A 16,932-nucleotide genomic window follows, 5' to 3' on the forward strand; every position below is an offset into this window, starting at 1 on the left:
TCAGTCGCGGCCAGGTGGACGCCCGCGTCTGCACCATCCCGGGCGCCTGCGGGGCTCTGGCCGGGCCGCTCCCGGCTCCCACCTTAGCGCCGCAGTGAGGGGCATGGGGGGCTGCGAGATCGGGCGCGCTTTGAGACTCGCGCGGGGCCAGACAGCGGGTACGCCGGCAGCCGTCTGTGGGTCCAGCGCCCCGCGCGGTCTGGCCCAGGGTTGAAGGCGCGGCGGGTCGGGCCTTGATGCTCCTTGGGGGCCTCTAAGTGTCCGGGTCAGTTGCGGGGGGTGGAGGGGGGCGGGAGGGGCGTTGTTCCGCTGGGCAGGGCGGGGCGCTGCCCGCTCCCCGGGGCTGGGAGGCCGCGGCCCAGGGGCGGGGGCGGCCGATGCGGAAGTGCCTGCGAGCGGCGGCCGGGCCGGAGGCGCAGCTCGGAGGGCGCTGCTCGGCCCCGCCGCGCGGCCGGTGCTCCGGGGCGCAGCCACGCGGGCGCACCGCCACCAGGTAGGTCCCCGCCGGCCCCGGTGGACGCCTGCTCGCGGCAGATGGTGGGGGACGGGAGCGGGGGCATCGCGCTTCGACGGGCGCCCCGGCTCGGGGGGTGGGGCGCCAAGTGCAGGGGGCCTCCCCGGTGGAGTGTCCGCCGGGTGGATCAGAGCACGGTGCCCCGCGTGGGCAGCCAGACACCCGGGGAGTTGGGAGACGCGCTGCCAGGGCGCCTGGTTCTGCCGCTTGCCAACCTCCCGGGTGGCGAGTGCCGGCAGATGAGGCGCATCCAGGCGCCCAGGGGCGGTGGGTTCCCGAGGGGTGCGTCCTGCCTCGCTTTCCCGGGTTACCCTGCACCCTCACTCTGTCGCCCCAAGAGGAAGAAGTTGGACTGTTGTTCCCGGATCTGGCGGCCCACGGCAGCGGTTGGCGCAGGGGGTGTGGGGCGCCGTCCCGACTCGCCGCTCGCCTAGCGGGGCTGAGCCGCGCGGGGCGCACGGCTTGGGGCACGGGCTTCCTCCAGGTTCTGGTCTCGAACTAGGAAGCAGCTCGAGTGGGAGAGCGAAGCCGCGGGAGCCGCGCGGTGGGATGCGGGGGAGGAGACGGCCGCGGCCGGAGCGCAGGGCTCCCAGCGGCCCCGAGCGGCCGGTGCGGGCACCCCGGGGCGGGCGCGGACGCGGGCGCGGGGGCGGCGGGGACTTTCCTGGTCCTGGCGCCACCCGAGGCACCGCAGGGCGGGACAGAGGGCGGAGACGCCGAGGGGCATACCGAAGCCTGCGCCTGGGGGCGACCCTGCGGGGGCGCGACCAAGACTCCAGAGGACCCAGGAGCCCAGGCTGGGAGCCGAGGCGGAGCGCTCTGCCCTGCACGCTGGGGCATTGAGAAAACTCTTCCTTGTCCGTTTTTTCTTTTTCTTTCTTTTTTTTTTTTTGGGGGGGGGGGAGTAGTGGTGGTGGTTGTGGTGGCACACCGGAGGTGCTCAGGGGAGGGGTTACTCCTGGTTCTGCGCTCAGGACTGGCGGGCCTCGGGGATGGAGGGGGCAGCGTGATGCGGGTGACTGAACACGGGGCTGCCCGAACACGGGGCTGCCCCGTGCAAGGCCGGCGAGTGAGCGCCCTGCCGGCTGTCTCATCTGTCCAGTCCACTCTTACTGAAGCAAAGGTACTTCCCCAGCACTCGGCCCCCGGGCCTCACCCCTATCCTACCCTAGTACGGGAAGCAGAGATTAGCACCTTCCAGCCCCCAAACCCCTGCTGGTCCAATCGCCGGGAACCCTGTGCCTTCTTCCTGAACTTGGAGTTTGAGGGAGACTTGTACAGCAGACAGACTCTGAAGACAGATGGCAAAGTCTTGACTACTCTGCGCAGTGGGGTGCAGTGGCGCTTCCTCTCCTGGGGTCCCCCACTCTGCACCTGGCTGGCTGCTAGGACTTCAGTGGAATTGAGGAGGTGGGGGGGGCTCCCTACCCCAGTCTGACTCCAAGCCCCTCCATCCTTTTCAGGATTCGCCTACTGGGGATCTCCAGCCGGGCACCCCTTCTCTCGGTGCTTTCCGAGGCAGACACTGAGGTGAACCCCTCCAACCCCGTAAGCCCCAGGGAGGTGCTTTAGAAACTTCACCCCACCGCTCCAGCCCCCTGGGAAAGCAGACCCGTTCAAGTGCCCAGAAGTGGGGCAGCCCCTTAGCCAGACTGCACTCATGAGAAATCAGGTCCTAATATAAAAATAAATGTAAATTTTTTTTTATGAAGGGGGCTGGATGTAGTCAGCCATAGAGTACCTGATTTGCACGTGTGAGACCCCAGATTCTGAAAAAAATAAATAAAAGCAGGAAAGAAACCAGGTTTTCAGTGGCAAAGAGGTCAGCGACTCAGACTGTGCTTTTGCTGCTGGTGTCCTCTGGGAACCCGTGGCTTTCCTTTCCTTGTGTGTTTTTTTGTTGTTGTTTGTTTATTTTCTTTTGTTTTGGGGGGGCATGGGGGCATACTGAGTGATGCTCAGGAGTTACACCTGGCAGTGCTCGAGGGACCAGATCGAACCCGGGTTGGCCCAGTGCAAGACAAGAGCCCAACCTGCTGTCCTATCGCTCTGGCCCCCTGTCTGGCCAGGAGGTTGGGGTGCACTGCAGTGAACCTCAGTACTGGCCATCAGGCTAGTCTGAGTCAAGGGCAGCAGGAGGCCTTGGGCATGAGCAGACATCTGGAGGCCCGGCGGGCTGCAGACCCTGGGTGGGCGGTGAGGAGACCCTCTCCGGCCCCTTTGCTTTAGTTAACCCCTCCCAGCAGTCTGAGAAGCTTCAGCGTTAGTGGCCCAGAGCCAAACTAGTCTTTTCAAACCCTTTGTGCTGAGCAGCTGTGGGGACCAGGCCAAGGCACCCCGATGTCCTTCTTGCCTTGGGCAGGGGGCAGCCCTGCGTGATACAGCCCAGGGCCAGCTCCCGGTATGTGTGTGTGGGTTCATCCTGACACTCGCCTTCCCCTTTCCCTCAGCAGAACTTGTCACTGTCCCCCTCACGGTGCCAGGATCTTCTGCCTGGTGACTGGGCGATGGTCCCCCACTATTCTAGGACTACCTGGGGGGGGGGGAAAGGGCACAAATACAGATCTGGACAAGGCCACACTCAATCGTACAACCAGTATGATGCCCGCAGGCTGGGTGGGGAGTGTCCGCTAAGGACTTCAGCTGGGGAACCCAGGTGTGAATTTTCTCCCTGGACCTCCTGCCCCCTGCTAGCTGTGACTGGAACTCCAAAAGGTCTGGTAAAATCACTTTCGTTTCCCCTGGGAGCTGGGTGGAGGCTGGTGCCGAAAGGGGAACTGAACCTTTAGACTCCTGGGGATGGGGACTGTGGGGGGAGGGGGTGGTGGTGGCCAGGCTGAGATTCACTCCACGCCCGTCCCCTACCCTGACTGGGCACTGCTCTGCCACAGGCCTGCGTTTGGAGCCGGCTTTGCCATGAGAACACCATGCTTTGAGCTCACAGCCCCAAAAGTGAGCAGGCTGGGAATTTCAGGGAAGTGGAGACACAGTGCTTCAAGGCCTCAGCAGACCAAGAATGACAGGGTCCAGGCTGAGGTGTCATCCTGGCCCACCCTCACCCCTAATTAGGGGGGCCACAGAACTCCATAGCCGCAGGCAGCAGCTCTGCTGGGGTGGGGTGGGGGTGGTTCTTAGCTGTTTGAAAGTTGGACCGTGTGTGTGTGTGTGTGTGTGTGTGTTTATACTCCTGGGCTTCACACCTGCAAGGCAAGTGCTTTCTCTGCCACATCCCTGCCTCCATGGCGAATCACCCTGAGTCCAGGGATTAAGATGCCTGACGCCACATGGTGACCCCAGATCAACCCCTGGTGACACATATGGCCCCCTAAGCACCACCCGGAGTGATCCCTGAGCACAGAGCCAGCAGGAAGCCCTGAGCACGGCCCACTGGCCAGGGTGACCCCCCCACCCCCAAACCAAACCAAGCTTTTGGGATTCTGTCACTCAAATATTAAGATCTGTCCCGGGGCTGGAGCGATAGCACAGCGGGTAGGGTGTTTGCCTTGCACGCGGCCGACCCAGGTTCAAATCCCAGCATCCCATATGGTCCCCTGAGCACCGCCAGGGGTAATTCCTGAGTGCATGAGCCAGGAGTGACCCCTGTGCATTGCTGGGTGTGACCCAAAAAGAAAAAAAAAAAAGATCTGTTCCATCCCACCCTGCCAAGTGTCACCTCACCCACCAGCTGTCCCCTCCCTCTGTCCCTGATGGGCTGCCTCCCCTTACCCGCCAATATGGTCCCACAGCCTCTTCCTGGCATCTACCATCAGAGGAGGTTTTGCACCAGAGGAGGCTGGAGAGGCAGGAAGTTGAGGGAACACAGCACTTTTCGAGGGAAAGTGGGGGTCACTGTCCCCGTGTCATCCCTGTCCCAAGCAGCCTGGCCTCTAGGGATGCCCGCCCTCTCCCTGGGGCCCCCATCTCCCATCGCCCCCTCTGTATAGGTCTTGGCGGGGCTACAGGTACCAGGAAGTGGAGGAACAGGGAGGTCTCCAACTATGCATGGCTGTGTCCATGCATGTGCACACACACACACACACACACACACACACACACACACACACACACACACACACACACACACACACCTGCTCGCTCCGTGGTCAGGGAGCGGGCTGGTCTCATGCCAGCTCCGTCCTTCCTCTGGCCTCATGTCTGGGGGGGACGGGACTGGGGGTGCTACATCCTCCCTGGGCCTGACCCCCACCCCCGCCCCGGCAGTTTAAGGCTGGGGTCTGGGCAGCTGGAGGGGAGGCAGTGACCGTGACTGGGGTGGTCGCGATCCCCCTGGGGAGCCACGGAGCCTGGCCTCTGCAGCTCTGGGCTGGCACAGGGGAGGCCTATGGTGCGGTGGCTGCTGAGTGGGCAGCCCCGGGCTGGGAAGGTGACGCCTGGCCAATTAATTGTCTGCATCTTGGTTGGTGCCTGAGCGTTGGGGATGGGTTGGGGAAATCCCTTCCAAGTTCAGGAGGACCGGGGAGGGTGGAGGGTGCGAGGCTGAGCGTGGGGAAGCTCCGTCGTCCAGGGGAATTGAGGAAGAACGCAAGTGCTGAGGGCTGCCCGGGCACCTCCTTGATGTCCCTGTCCCAGGCTCTTCTGGCTGGTGGACAGGGAGGGGGAAGCAGGGAAGGGGCAGCCTTCCTTCTTCAGCCTCTGCCCTGCCGACCGGGGGAGCTCTGGGCCTCCGGCTGTTCCAGCAAAGCCGGAGCCCTTGTGACCCCAGCGTGGAGAGGGTAGGGGCGGGCAGGGGCGGGCAGGCGTCTGTGCCACGCACCAGGCCACCGCCAACCCTCCCCTGCAGGCAGCACTGCTGCGGGAGGGGTCAGGCTGTGGGGATTGGGGGTCTCCGGGCCGAGTGAGGAGCCTGGGCCGTGGTCTGGCTTCCTTGGGGCTCTGCCTGCTGCAGGCTGCGCCCGGCTGCAGACCTCCTGATGCTGCCCCCAACCCACAGGTCCCTTGGCCATGAACCAGTCGGCCCTCGGGGCCGCCCCGCCCCCCCGGCGGGTACGGCTGAAGCCCTGGCTGCTGGCCCAGGTGAACAGCTGCCAGTACCCGGGACTCCAGTGGGTCAATGGGGAGAAGAAGTTCTTCTACATCCCCTGGCGCCATGCTACCCGGCATGGCCCCAGCCAGGACGGGGACAACACCATCTTTAAGGTAAGCCCGGGCAGGGGGACTGCCTGGAGGAGAAGCCTCCACATCTCAGACTGAACATGGACCCCTTGTGACTCCTGTTCCTAAGCCGGCCACCCTGCCTTCCTCCCTCTCCCCCTCCCTCACCCTCCCCTCCCCTTCCCCTCCCTCCTCTCCCTCCCTATCTTCTTCCCTCCGTCCCCCTTCTTCCCTCCTTTCCCTACTTCTCTCCCCCCTCCTTCCCCCTCTCTCCCTTCCCCCTCTCTCCCTTCCTCCCTTCCTCCCTTCCTTCCTTCCTTCCTTCCTTCCTTCCTTCCTTCCTTCCTTCCTTCCTTCCTTCCTTCCTTCCTTCCTTCCTTCCTTTTCTTTCTTTCTTTTTTCATTCTGGGCACATCTGGCAGTGCTCAGGGCTTACTCCTGTCTCTGAGCTCAGGGATCACTCCTGGCAGGGCCCATGTGGGGGATCATATAGGGTGCCAGGAATTAAATCTGCGTCAGGTGCATGCAAGACAAGCACCCTACCCCCTGTACTATTGCTCCAGCCCCAAAGGCCTTGTTCTTGGGGGCTTGTCTATTTCTCTGCATTGGAGATGCCAACATATTATTGTTTTTCCCTGTTTGTCTAATGCTGGTACAATGAAATGAATGAACAAATAAATAAATGGTTCATATAGTTGGTTACACCTTCACTTTTTTTCTGCAAAAAATAAATAAAATTGGCAGGAAATCTGCGACACGTCCACAGTGAAATGACAATAATTGAACCTTCAGTCAACACTAGCAGATAATTGCTCAGACCCGTTTTTATTACATTTTCTGCTTTCTGCACATATGTGTATGAGAAATGCAAGACAGGATAAGCCATGTGTGGTTTTAGAGTCTATGTTTTCTACTCCTCAGCAGGACTAGCTTTCCTCCGCAGCCTTGGCCACTGACTTCCAGTAATCTCCAGAATGTTCCAGGAGGGGCTCCGCACAGTTTGGTCTCTTGGTTGCTTTCCGTGTTCAAGCGTTGATGACCTCATTGCAGACACGCCTGAACTTTTTACCCTTTACAGACTGGAAGCAGTTTTCTTTGGGACCAGATCTTAGAGTTGGGACTTGCTGGGTTAAAGAGAGGTCATTCAAGTGCCAGTTCAGAGGGGTTCAGGGACACTGGCCGTGTATGTGGCTCACCCCGTTTGGAGGTGGGGGCACAGCCAGCAGTGCTCAGGGGCTGTTCCCAGCTTGGTGCTTGCATGGTGGGGTGATTGCTCTTGGAAGTTCCTGGGGGACTATGGTACCATGAATCAAACTTATGTCTCCTGCGTGCAGAGCATGTGCTCACGTGCCCACTGATCATCTCTGTGACCATGTGTATAGTCTTTCGTTTTTTTGTTTTTTTGTTTTAGTTTTGGGGGTACACCTGGTGTGCCCAGGGGTTAATCCTGAAGGTGCTTGAGGGACCATATGGGATGCTGGGGATTGAACCCGGACTGGCGTCATGCAAGGCAAATGCCCTACCCACTGTGCTATTGCTGAGGCCCCTAAGGTCTTTTTCTGGTAGAGACTATTCTCACTGGTGTGAGGGACCGTGAACATTTTTTTTTTTCAAGAGCCCATTGGCCATCTAGGTTTATTTTTTTGAAAAGTGTCTGAGAGTTTTTATTTTTTCAGGTGTTGAGCTTAGTATCTGCACTTGATTGCTACCTTTCTAAGATCCTGTGTGTTTTGTTGTTGGAACAAAATTTTAACAAATTTTTCCCACTTTATTTTAACACCGTAGTTTCCAAAGTTGTTGATGACGCATTTGTTACAGGTAGCACTGTAGCACTGTCATCCTGTGGTTCATCGATTTGCTCAAGTGGGCTCCAGTAACGTCTCCATTTCGAGACTTGTTACTGTTTTTGGCATATCGAATACGCCACAGGTAACTTGTCAGGCTCTGCTGTGCGGGCAGGATACTCTTGGTAGCTTGCTGGGCTCTCTGAGAGGGAGGGAGGAATTGAACCCGAGTTGGCCACATGCAAGGCAAACACCCTACCAGCTGTGCTATCGCTCCAGTTGTTACACGTATTCAGTCTTTTTTATTTTTTTCCTTTTTGGGGTCACACCTGGTGATGCTCAGGGGTTACTCCTGACTCTGCACTCAGGAATCAGTCCTGGCGGTGCTCCGAGAGCCATATGGGATGCTGGGAACCGAACCCGGGTCGGCCACATGCAAGGCAAACACCCTGCCTGCTGTGCTATCACTCTACCCCCAGTGTTCAGCCTTCCACATCAATCCCACCTCCAGTGTGACCTTCCCTCCACCATTGTCCCCATTTATCCACTCCACCCCCCTGAAGACTGCCCCCTTACCAGACCCCAAATAATTTATTTTGTATTGCTCGTTACAATTAAGTGGCTAAGTGAATTAGCAAAAAATACTTCAGTCAAAGACAATTTTACTCAGCTTGGCCTAGGGCCAGACAAATGCCCTACCTGCTGTAATATTGCCACCTCGACCTTTACAAGGTTCTTTTTCAAATTTACTTTTTTGTTTTTCAAAGATCACATGGTCACACAATAAATATTTTATTTTATTTTATTAATTAATTTGTTTTTTGCTTTTTGGGTCACACCTGGCAATGCACAGGGGTTACTCCTGGCTCTGCACTCAGGAATTACTCCTGGCGGTGCTCAGGGGACCATATGGGATGCTGGGAATTGAACCTGGGTTGGCCGCGTGCAAGGCAAATGCCCTACTCACTGTGCTATTGCTCCGGCCCCGACAATCAAAATTTTAATGTGCAAAAGCTTTTGTCTCCAGCTGCGGGGCTGGAATATTTTATGCATGAAACCCTGCTAGTAACAGTTTTGTAAACCACAGTGCCTAAAATAAAAATGTTTTTTAAAGGTTTTTTCCCTCTGTCCTCATGTGCTGCCTTCAACCCCCTCCCACCACCCCACCCCCTCCCTGACAATCAGCCTGGGCAGTTTCTTATTTTCATTGCTGAGAGAGTTTTGTGTATAAGCAAAGTCAGTAAGTCACTTCACCTCATCACAGGTTCTTGGAAATTTTGACTTTCGGTGAAAAAAAGTAGAATGAAACCTATCTGCTCGCAGGCTCATTTGTATACATGAGAGCTAGTCTTCCAGTTTGGGTCATAAAATATCCCCATTCTTCTAAATACAGACCTGAAACACTTCTGAAATCAGGCATTTGTTCCCTGCCGCCCGTTCAGTTTCCAGCCCATTTCTCAGGGTCCCAGGAGAAAGAGTCTCTCCTGGCGGCTCCGGGCACCAGGTAGGACCCACCCCCAAAAAGGGGCCGTTCCATGGTGGGATCCCTCACACGCACCCACACACCTCTCAGTCTGGGACAGTGTAGACCCGCCACATGCACAGCTTTGGGGGACGGGAGGTGGCGGGAAGCCGGAGCGAACGTGGGTGGCACGGGCCACAGACAGAGGCCCTAGATTTTCCTCTCTCGTTAGTGCTCTAATGAAATGGCATTGAACTAAATGACATCAGGCTCTGCTGAGCCTCTGAGCCTTGCCCTCACTTTTCACAAAAACAGGAGTGTGTGTGTGTGTGTGTGTGTGTGTGTGTGTGTGTGTGTGTGTGTGTGTGTATATATATATATATATATATATATATATATATATATATATTTGCCTTTTTGGGTCACACCCAGCGATGCTCAGGGGTGAAGCCTGGCTCTGCACCCAGAAATCGCTCCTGGCGGTGTGTGGCGAACCATATAGGATGCTGGGGATCGAACCCGGGTCGGCCGCATGCAAGGCAAAAGCCCTCCCCGCTATCTCTCTGGCCCGTAGACATTTTCTTCTGCACTTCGTCTCTCTGCAGGACCTGTCCATAAAGTGCTTCCTCCTTATTTTCCCTGCCATGAGTAACGATCACAATTTAGCTTGCCCCCCCCCGCCCCGCCCATTCATACTGAGTAGGTTCTTTGGGGTCTTTTGCATGGCCTCTATGGGAGCCATTCCCGGTGGCGTGCAGCGGCCTAAGGCCACACACAAGCTCTGCTCCACCAGGTCAGACCTGACTGTGCCGGGATGGAACACAGGGCAAGCGAGGCCCGTGCCCCTCTAGCGCCCGAGCTCTCGCCCCGCCGCCCGGGGGCCTGCTTGGCACTTGCAGGAATGCGATGATGTTTCTGTGGATGCTCTAAGGATCTGTAAGATGCAGTCCTAGAAGTTGAAATTTCTGGGTTCAAGGTTTCCACCTATTCTAAACACCTGGAATCCCGCTATCTCCAAATTACCAAATTGCACCTTCCCCCACCCGCCCCCAGTGAGTCTCCTGACAGTTATCACATGAGGGGCCCCGCATGGATACCAGTTCCGAGCAAAGAACAGGGTTTTGTTTTTGTTGTTCTTTCCGCTTTTTGGGTCACATCCGGCGATACACAGAGTTTAGTCCTGGCTCATGCACTCAGGAATTACTCCTGGCAGTACTCGGGGGACCATATGGGATGCTAGGAATCGAACCCGGGTCGACTGCATGCAAGGCAAATGCCCTACCCGCGGTGCTATCGCTCCAGCCCCCTGAGAACAGGTTTTGGCTGGTCTTAGGCTCCACCACCACTGTGAGGTGGATCCTGAGATGCAGAGACCAAAGGCAAGTGAGCAAAGAGACCCCTTGACACTCCCCCCCCCCCACACGCACACATTTATGCATGCGCGCACACACACACACACACACACACACACATACACACACATGTATGCACGCACACACGTAGCTACCTAGTGGCCGTGGATCCAAACCCCATGCTAGAACCTGAAGACCCCTGGTCTTGGACCCATTTCTCTCGTTGGCGCCACAGGGCAGGGTCTGGGCCTTCATCTGTACCCCCGCCTTCCGGAGGGGGCTCCCTGGCTTCCACCAGCCAGCAGGGGGTGGGGCCTTGGGGAGGGTGCGGGTTCTCTGGGGCCACCCGTCTCCCCTCCCTGCCCCAGGCCTGGGCCCAGGAGACGGGGAAGTACACGGAGGGCGTGGACGAGGCAGACCCAGCCAAGTGGAAGGCCAACCTGCGCTGCGCCCTGAACAAGAGCCGAGACTTCCGCCTCTTCTACGACGGGACCAAGGACATGCCGCCGCAGCCCTACAAGATCTACGAGGTCTGCTCCAGTGACCCCATTTCCACAGGTACCACGCGGCCCTGGGGGGCCGTGGGAGGTGCCCCCTCCAGCGCGCAGTGCTCATCGTCCTCAGCCCACCCTTGTTCTATCTCAGAGGGCCTCTCCTGGTGCTTCTTTTTTTTTTTTTCTCTTTCTTTTTTCCTTTTTGGGTCACACCCAGCGATGCTCAGGGGTTCCTCCTGGCTCTGCACTCAGGAATTACTCCTGGGGGTGCTTGGGGGACCATATGAGATGTCGGGGATTGAACCCAGGTTGGCCGCAATCAAGGCAAACGCCCTGCCCTCTGTGCTATCTCCTGGCCCCGCTCCTGGTGTTTCTTGGCCAGCCGGGTCAGCTAGTGCAACACTCGGACTCCGCAGTGCTGGGGAATCAACCTCGGCATCTGTGCGAGCAAGACACGTGTTCCAGCTCCTGCCTCCTCATTTACCTACATTTACCTAACTTATGATTTGGGGTGATGCTCAGGGGTTACTCCCCACTCGGTGCTCAGGAATCACTTCACTCCTGACCAGGCTCTGGGGACTGTGTGGGATGCCAGGGATTGAACCCGGGTCAGCAGCGTGCAAGGTGCCTTTCCCACTGTCCTAGCTCTCCGCCCCATCCTGTCCCCTCTTTAAAACCTGTTTTATAGGGCTCAGAGAGATAGTAAACAGGAGTGGGTAGAGCACTTGCCTTGCACGAAGCCGACCTGGGTTCGATCCCCAGCATCCTGTATGGTTACCCATGCTCGCCAGGAGTAATTCCTGAGTGCAGAGCCAGGAGTAAGCCCTCAGCACTCCTGGGTGTGGCTCCAAAACCAAAAAGAAATAACATTTATGGGACCCCAGTCCTGGGGCGGCTCAGCTGGTGTGGGGCCGACAGTTCAGTGCTTGTGGCCGGGTGGTGCCAGCGATGCCACTCAGGGCTCCGACCAGAGTGGAACGGGCTCGACCATTGGGCCTGGTCTGAGTCTTGACTCCAGGGAGCCCCGTGGCCCTGGGAAATGGCCGGTTTGATGTGCAGTGTCCCTGTTATCCTGAGTGGCCCCAACAGAACCCTGGTGTCATCCTTTCCTCCCTGGTGACACAATCCTGCTGTCTCCCTTGCTGGCCCTGCAGAGTCCCAGCCCAGTGAGGATTACACCTTCGCTGTGGGGGAGGAGGACGAGGAGGAAGAGGAAGAGGTGAGTGAGCGGTGGCCAATTAGCGGCATCTGTCTATGTGGGTGGCCTTGTCTGCGCGTATCTGTGGCTTAGGATGGAGCAGGTCCCTGGAGCCTCTGCGGCTCCTCCCTGCGTGCCTTTGCTTGGCATTCGGAAGCAAGAACCAGGCCTCTCCCTGAATCCCTGAGGCTTGGTCCAAAGCTCACACACCATCTGAGCTCAGAGCGGCTGGGGTTAGTTTGCTACCCACAGAAGTAGGGATCAGGGGCCGGAGTGATAACACAGCGGGTAGGGTGTTTGCCTTGCACGCGGCCCAGCATCCCATATGGTCCCCTGAGCACTGCCAGGAGTAATCCCTGTGCATCAAAAAAAAAAAAAAGAAGAAGTAGGGATCAGCACCCATCAAAGCTGGTGTCAGTGCCTGCAGAAGTATCCGACAGAACCCCCAGGAGTAGGTGTCAGCCTCCACTGGGGAGGGTATCAGTCCCCACTGCGCCCCCATAGGTTCAGGACAAGCACCCTCCGGGCTGGGGGGTCTGCCGCTGCAGGCTGGGGAGCGCCAGAGGTGCTCTGTGCTATGTCCTCAGCCTCAGCCCGATGGCCTAACCCGCCTCTTCTCTCTCTGGCCTCTTTGTTCCCGTCAGCTCCGGAGGATGTTACCAGGCCTGAGCCTCACAGGTAGGGCCACCGGGAGAGGTGTGGCGATGGGCCTGGCAGAGAGGCAGGTGCCCTCGCTACCGGGTGGGCGGTGGGTGGTGGGGGAGGGGGGCAGGCCCCGGGCTGGGAGGCCACTCCACAGGTGCCTGACATGCTCCCACAGAAACAGCGCCCGCCGCCCCCCCCGCGATGGCCCCCTACTCTTTGCCCAAAGAGGACATCAAGTGGCCGCCCAGCCTCCAGCCGCCTGCGGTGCTGGGCACCCCTGCCACGGACCCCAGCCTCCTGGCGCCTGTGCCCGGCAATGCTGCTGACTTCGGGGACCTGGGGCCTGCGCCTCTGGCTTCGACGCTGCCCTTGATGGACGAAGAGCCGCTGCCCAACCTACTCATCAACCCCCACATGCTGCCACGTAAGGCGCCGTGGTCGCTGGAGCAGAGTGGGTGGGGGTGGCACGGAAAGGGGAAGGGAAGAAGAGGGACAGATGCTGTTCCTGTCCACCTCGGGAGAGGGGGGTGGCGGAGCAGAGGCGGGGAGGGTTCACAGACCTGACGGGAGGGGGGGGGGGCCGGCCCTCTCTGTCCCGCAGTGACCGACCTGGAGATCAAGTTCCAGTACCGGGGCCGGCCGCCCCGCGCCCTGACCATCAGCAACCCGCACGGCTGCCGGCTCTTCTACAGCCAGCTGGAGGCCACGCATGCGCAGGAGGAGCTCTTCGGGCCCGTGAGCCTGGAGCAGGTGCGCTTCCCCAGCCCCGAGGACATCCCCAGCGACAAGCAGCGCTTCTACACCAACCAGCTGCTGGACGTCCTGGACCGTGGCCTCATCCTGCAGCTTCTGGGCCAGGACCTGTACGCCGTGCGCCTGTGCCAGTGCAAGGTGTTCTGGAGCGGGCCCTGCGCCGCCGCCCAGGGCGCCCAGCCCAACCCCATCCAGCGCGAGGTCCAGACCAAGCTCTTCAGCCTGGAGCAGTTTCTCCACGGTGAGCCCCCCCCGCCCCGCCCCCACTCCCGTGGCCCCCAGGCTGCATCTTCATGGACACTGATGGTGGTTCTGGTTTTGTTTGGGGGCCACACCGGACTATGCTCAGGGCCCACTCCTGGCTCAGTGCGATTCCGGCGATCAAACCCGGTTTGGCCATGTGGCAAGGCAAACTAACGCCCTTCCTGCTGTGTACTCCAGAGCCCCAGGGCTTCTTCCTTCCTTCCTTCCTTCCTTCCTTCCTTCCTTCCTTCCTTCCTTCCTTCCTTCCTTCCTTCCTTCCTTCCTTCCTTCCTTCCTTCCTTCCTTCCCTCCCTTATCCTTCCTTCCTTCCTTCCTTCCTTCCTTCCTTCCTTCCTTCCTTCCTTCCTTCCTTCCTTCCTTCCTTCCTTCCCTCCCTTATCCTTCCTTCCTTCCTTCCTTCCTTCCTTCCTTCCTTCCTTCCTTCCTTCCTTCCTTCCTTCCTTCCTTCCTTCCTTGTGAGATACACAGTTACAAAGCTTTCATGATCCGGTTTCAGCCACACATTGATCCAACACCCATCCCTCCACCAGTGTATGTTTCCCACCACCAATGTCCCCAGTTTCTCTCCCCCGACCCCGCCCCAGCCCCAGCCTGCCTCTGTGGCTCTGTAGCCGGCACCCCTGGTCCACGGCACTAACCTGGTGACTGACCGTGCCACGAGGGCCACCGCCGGTGAGTAAGTCAGGTCAGCAGTTACTCTTTGGGGCCTCGAGCACGCCCAGGCAACAGGACACCTAAGTGTGACTCGAGTCTCGAGCTCACGGGGGTTCTTCGTCTCGCTCCAGAGCTCATCTTGTTCCAGAAGGGCCAGACCCTGACCCCGCCGCCCTTTGAGATCTTCTTCTGCTTCGGGGAGGAGTGGCCGGACCGCAAACCGCGAGAGAAGAAGCTCATCACTGTGCAGGTAGGCCCCTGGGGGCCAGGGGGTGGCATGGGGGTCCCCCGATCCTTGCCCGACCTTGTTTCCTTCTTCCTGTTCTCCTGGGTGGCCCTGGTCTCGTGCCGTTACCTTCCATTAATGGATTATTTATTTATTTGCCTTTTGGGTAACACCTGGTGAGACCGGGGGTTACTCCTGGCTCTGCACTCAGGTATCACTCCTGGCGGTGCTCGGGAGACCATGTGATATGCCCGGGAGTGAATCCAGGTTGGCTGCAGGCAAGGCCAACGCCCTCCCCACTGGGCTACTGGCTCGGCCCTCATTTAATGCAATTTTTTTTACCCTTGGATCCTGAGAAATGCTGTGCTAGACCTTGGCTTAGGTGGAGACACAGGCTCCTGTGGGTGGGCCAGAGGCTACCACGGGGCTGCCCACGCCGTCCCCCACCTGGCCCCTGGTGGGTGTCCTCGCACACGCCTGGACCGGGCAGCCCCGCCCAGGCCCTCTCTGGCCTGTCTCCCCCTCCCCCCGCAGGTGGTGCCCGTGGCAGCCCGGCTGCTGCTGGAGATGTTCTCGGGCGAGCTCTCCTGGTCCGCCGACAGCATCCGGCTCCAGATCTCACACCCCGACCTCAAGGACCGCATGGTGGAGCAGTTCAAGGAGCTGCACCACCTCTGGCAGGCCCAGCAGCGGACGCCGCCCGTGGCCCAGGCCCCGCCCGGGCTGCCCCTGGGCGCGCACCCGGGGCCCTGGCCCCTGCACCCCGTGGGCATGCAGCAGTGAGGCGGCGGCTCTCTGGGGGACTGGGCAGGTTGTGGAGGCGCCACGGGCCTTGTGTGTACCTGGTGGACGAGCAGCCTTGCTCTGGGTCTCCTGTGAGCGGACTTGGGCCCAGAAGAGGGAAGAGCACTGAGGGAGAGGGAGCGAGAAGGCTCTCGGCTTGGGACGTTGTCTTCTGAGATCGGAGTCTCAGGCTCAGGGGGCTCAGTCCTCAGTGCCCAGGAGGGGAGGAAGCAAGACCCCCACCTCCTTCCAGCCCGCAGGGGGCCCAGTGGTGGTGGGGGGTCCCCCATTTTCTCGGGCAACCAGAGCCGAGTGCTGTGTGCAGGGTCCTGGTGGCGGCGTGGGCCTCTGCAGGGCGTGGACCTGGTGTGGGGGGCTCCGGTGTGAGCCTTGCAGCCTCACCTTTCTCCTGCCTGAACTAGAAATGAGCACTCGGGTCTGACACGCGGCGGGACCGGCAGCTACCTCCCCTCTCGCGCATCTGAGGAACTAGGGCAGAACACGGTGTATTTTTGGATGAATAAATGTTCGAAACAGACTCGGCTCTTTCTTTCCCCGTTTCCTTCTTGTGCCAACACGAGTTGCTCCCAGGCTCCGTTTCTGATGCCAGCTGGCTCTGTCCCCTGGGTCCTGCCCCGCGTTAGCTCCGAGGCCTGACCTCTGGGCAGAGGAGGCCGTGCAGCCTCGTGAACACCTAGCAGCCAGCCGCAAACGTCCCAGGGCTGGCTGGGAGGACGTAGTTTAAAGTGTGCAGCGTCGGGGGCCAGAGCGATAGCACAGCGGGTAGGGTGTTTGCCTTGCACGCAGCTGACCCGGGTTCGATCCCCGGCATCCCATATGGTCCCCCAAGCACTGCCAGGAGTAATTCCTGAGTGCAGAGCCAGGAGTAACCCCTGAGCATCGCTGGGTGTGACCCAAAAAGCAAAAAAAAAAAAAAATGTGCAGCGTCTAGGGCCCGAGAGATAGTACAGTGGGTAGGGTGTTTGCCTTGCACAGGGTCAACCTGGGTTCAATCTCATGGTCTCCTAAGCACTGCCAGGAGTTATTCTTGAGCACAGAGGCAGGAGTTACACTTGAGCTGAAAATTGCCAGGTATGCGCTCGACCCCCCCCCCCCCCAGTAAAAATAAAAATAGGGGCTGGAGCGATAAGCACAGTGGGTAGGGCGTTTGCCTTGCATGCGGCCAACCAGGGTTTGATTCCCAGCATCCCATATGGTCCCCTGAGCACTGCCAAGAATGGTTCCTGAGTGCAGAGCCAGAAGTAACCCCTGTGCATTTGGGTCAGTCATGTGACCCAAAAAGAAAAAAAAAGTGCAGAGTCTAGAATCCTTTTTCCCATAAGAAATGGTGGGAAGGGACCAGTGAGGTAGTACAGTGGATAAGCGACTGTTTGCCTTGCATGAGGCTAACCTGGATTCAATCCCCAGCTCCCTATGAAGGCCCCCTGAGCACTGCCCGCCAGGAGTAAGCCCTGAGCACAGTTGGGTGTGGCCCCAAATCCAAACACATACATGACTAAACAGCAGAGAGCGGGGCCGGGCCGGCTCTACGCAGCAGCTCTTCTCAGGGATATTCACGTGCTGCTCTTGGATTGGGCCGTACCTAGTGGCACTTAGGACTGGTCCCTGAGTGACCCACCACACTGTTTCTGGCGCTGTCTTCTGGAGTGACCCCTGGTGGCACTTGAGGG

At 59.0% G+C, this 16,932-nt stretch overlaps 1 protein-coding gene and 1 non-coding gene across 3 annotated transcripts; one reads left to right on the top strand and one right to left on the bottom strand.

Moving 5' to 3' along the window:
• The first annotated feature begins 324 nt into the window (after nucleotides 1-324).
• Nucleotides 325-15,784, top strand: IRF5 (interferon regulatory factor 5). Of its 2 annotated transcripts, XM_055140026.1 has the most exons (10): nucleotides 325-493; nucleotides 5,466-5,671; nucleotides 10,593-10,782; nucleotides 11,873-11,937; nucleotides 12,561-12,594; nucleotides 12,737-12,985; nucleotides 13,163-13,311; nucleotides 13,408-13,555; nucleotides 14,364-14,482; nucleotides 14,993-15,784. In XM_055140026.1, the coding sequence occupies exons 2-10, from the start codon at nucleotides 5,477-5,479 to the stop codon at nucleotides 15,239-15,241; spliced, it is 1,398 nt and encodes a 465-aa protein (XP_054996001.1). In that variant the 5' UTR covers nucleotides 325-493; nucleotides 5,466-5,476; the 3' UTR covers nucleotides 15,242-15,784. The 2 variants fall into 2 exon arrangements, with proteins under 2 accessions (XP_054996001.1, XP_054995996.1); XM_055140021.1 differs by having other exon boundaries at nucleotides 328-493; nucleotides 13,163-13,555.
• LOC129400927 (small nucleolar RNA SNORA3/SNORA45 family) lies at nucleotides 14,204-14,335 on the bottom strand. Its single transcript, XR_008627975.1, has one exon. It is a non-coding gene; the product is annotated as a small nucleolar RNA SNORA3/SNORA45 family (small nucleolar RNA).
• Nucleotides 15,785-16,932: the final 1,148 nt, after the last annotated feature.

This window comes from Sorex araneus, chromosome 1, assembly GCF_027595985.1.
Source record: "Sorex araneus isolate mSorAra2 chromosome 1, mSorAra2.pri, whole genome shotgun sequence".
In the NCBI taxonomy this organism is placed as follows: Eukaryota; Metazoa; Chordata; class Mammalia; order Eulipotyphla; family Soricidae; genus Sorex; species Sorex araneus.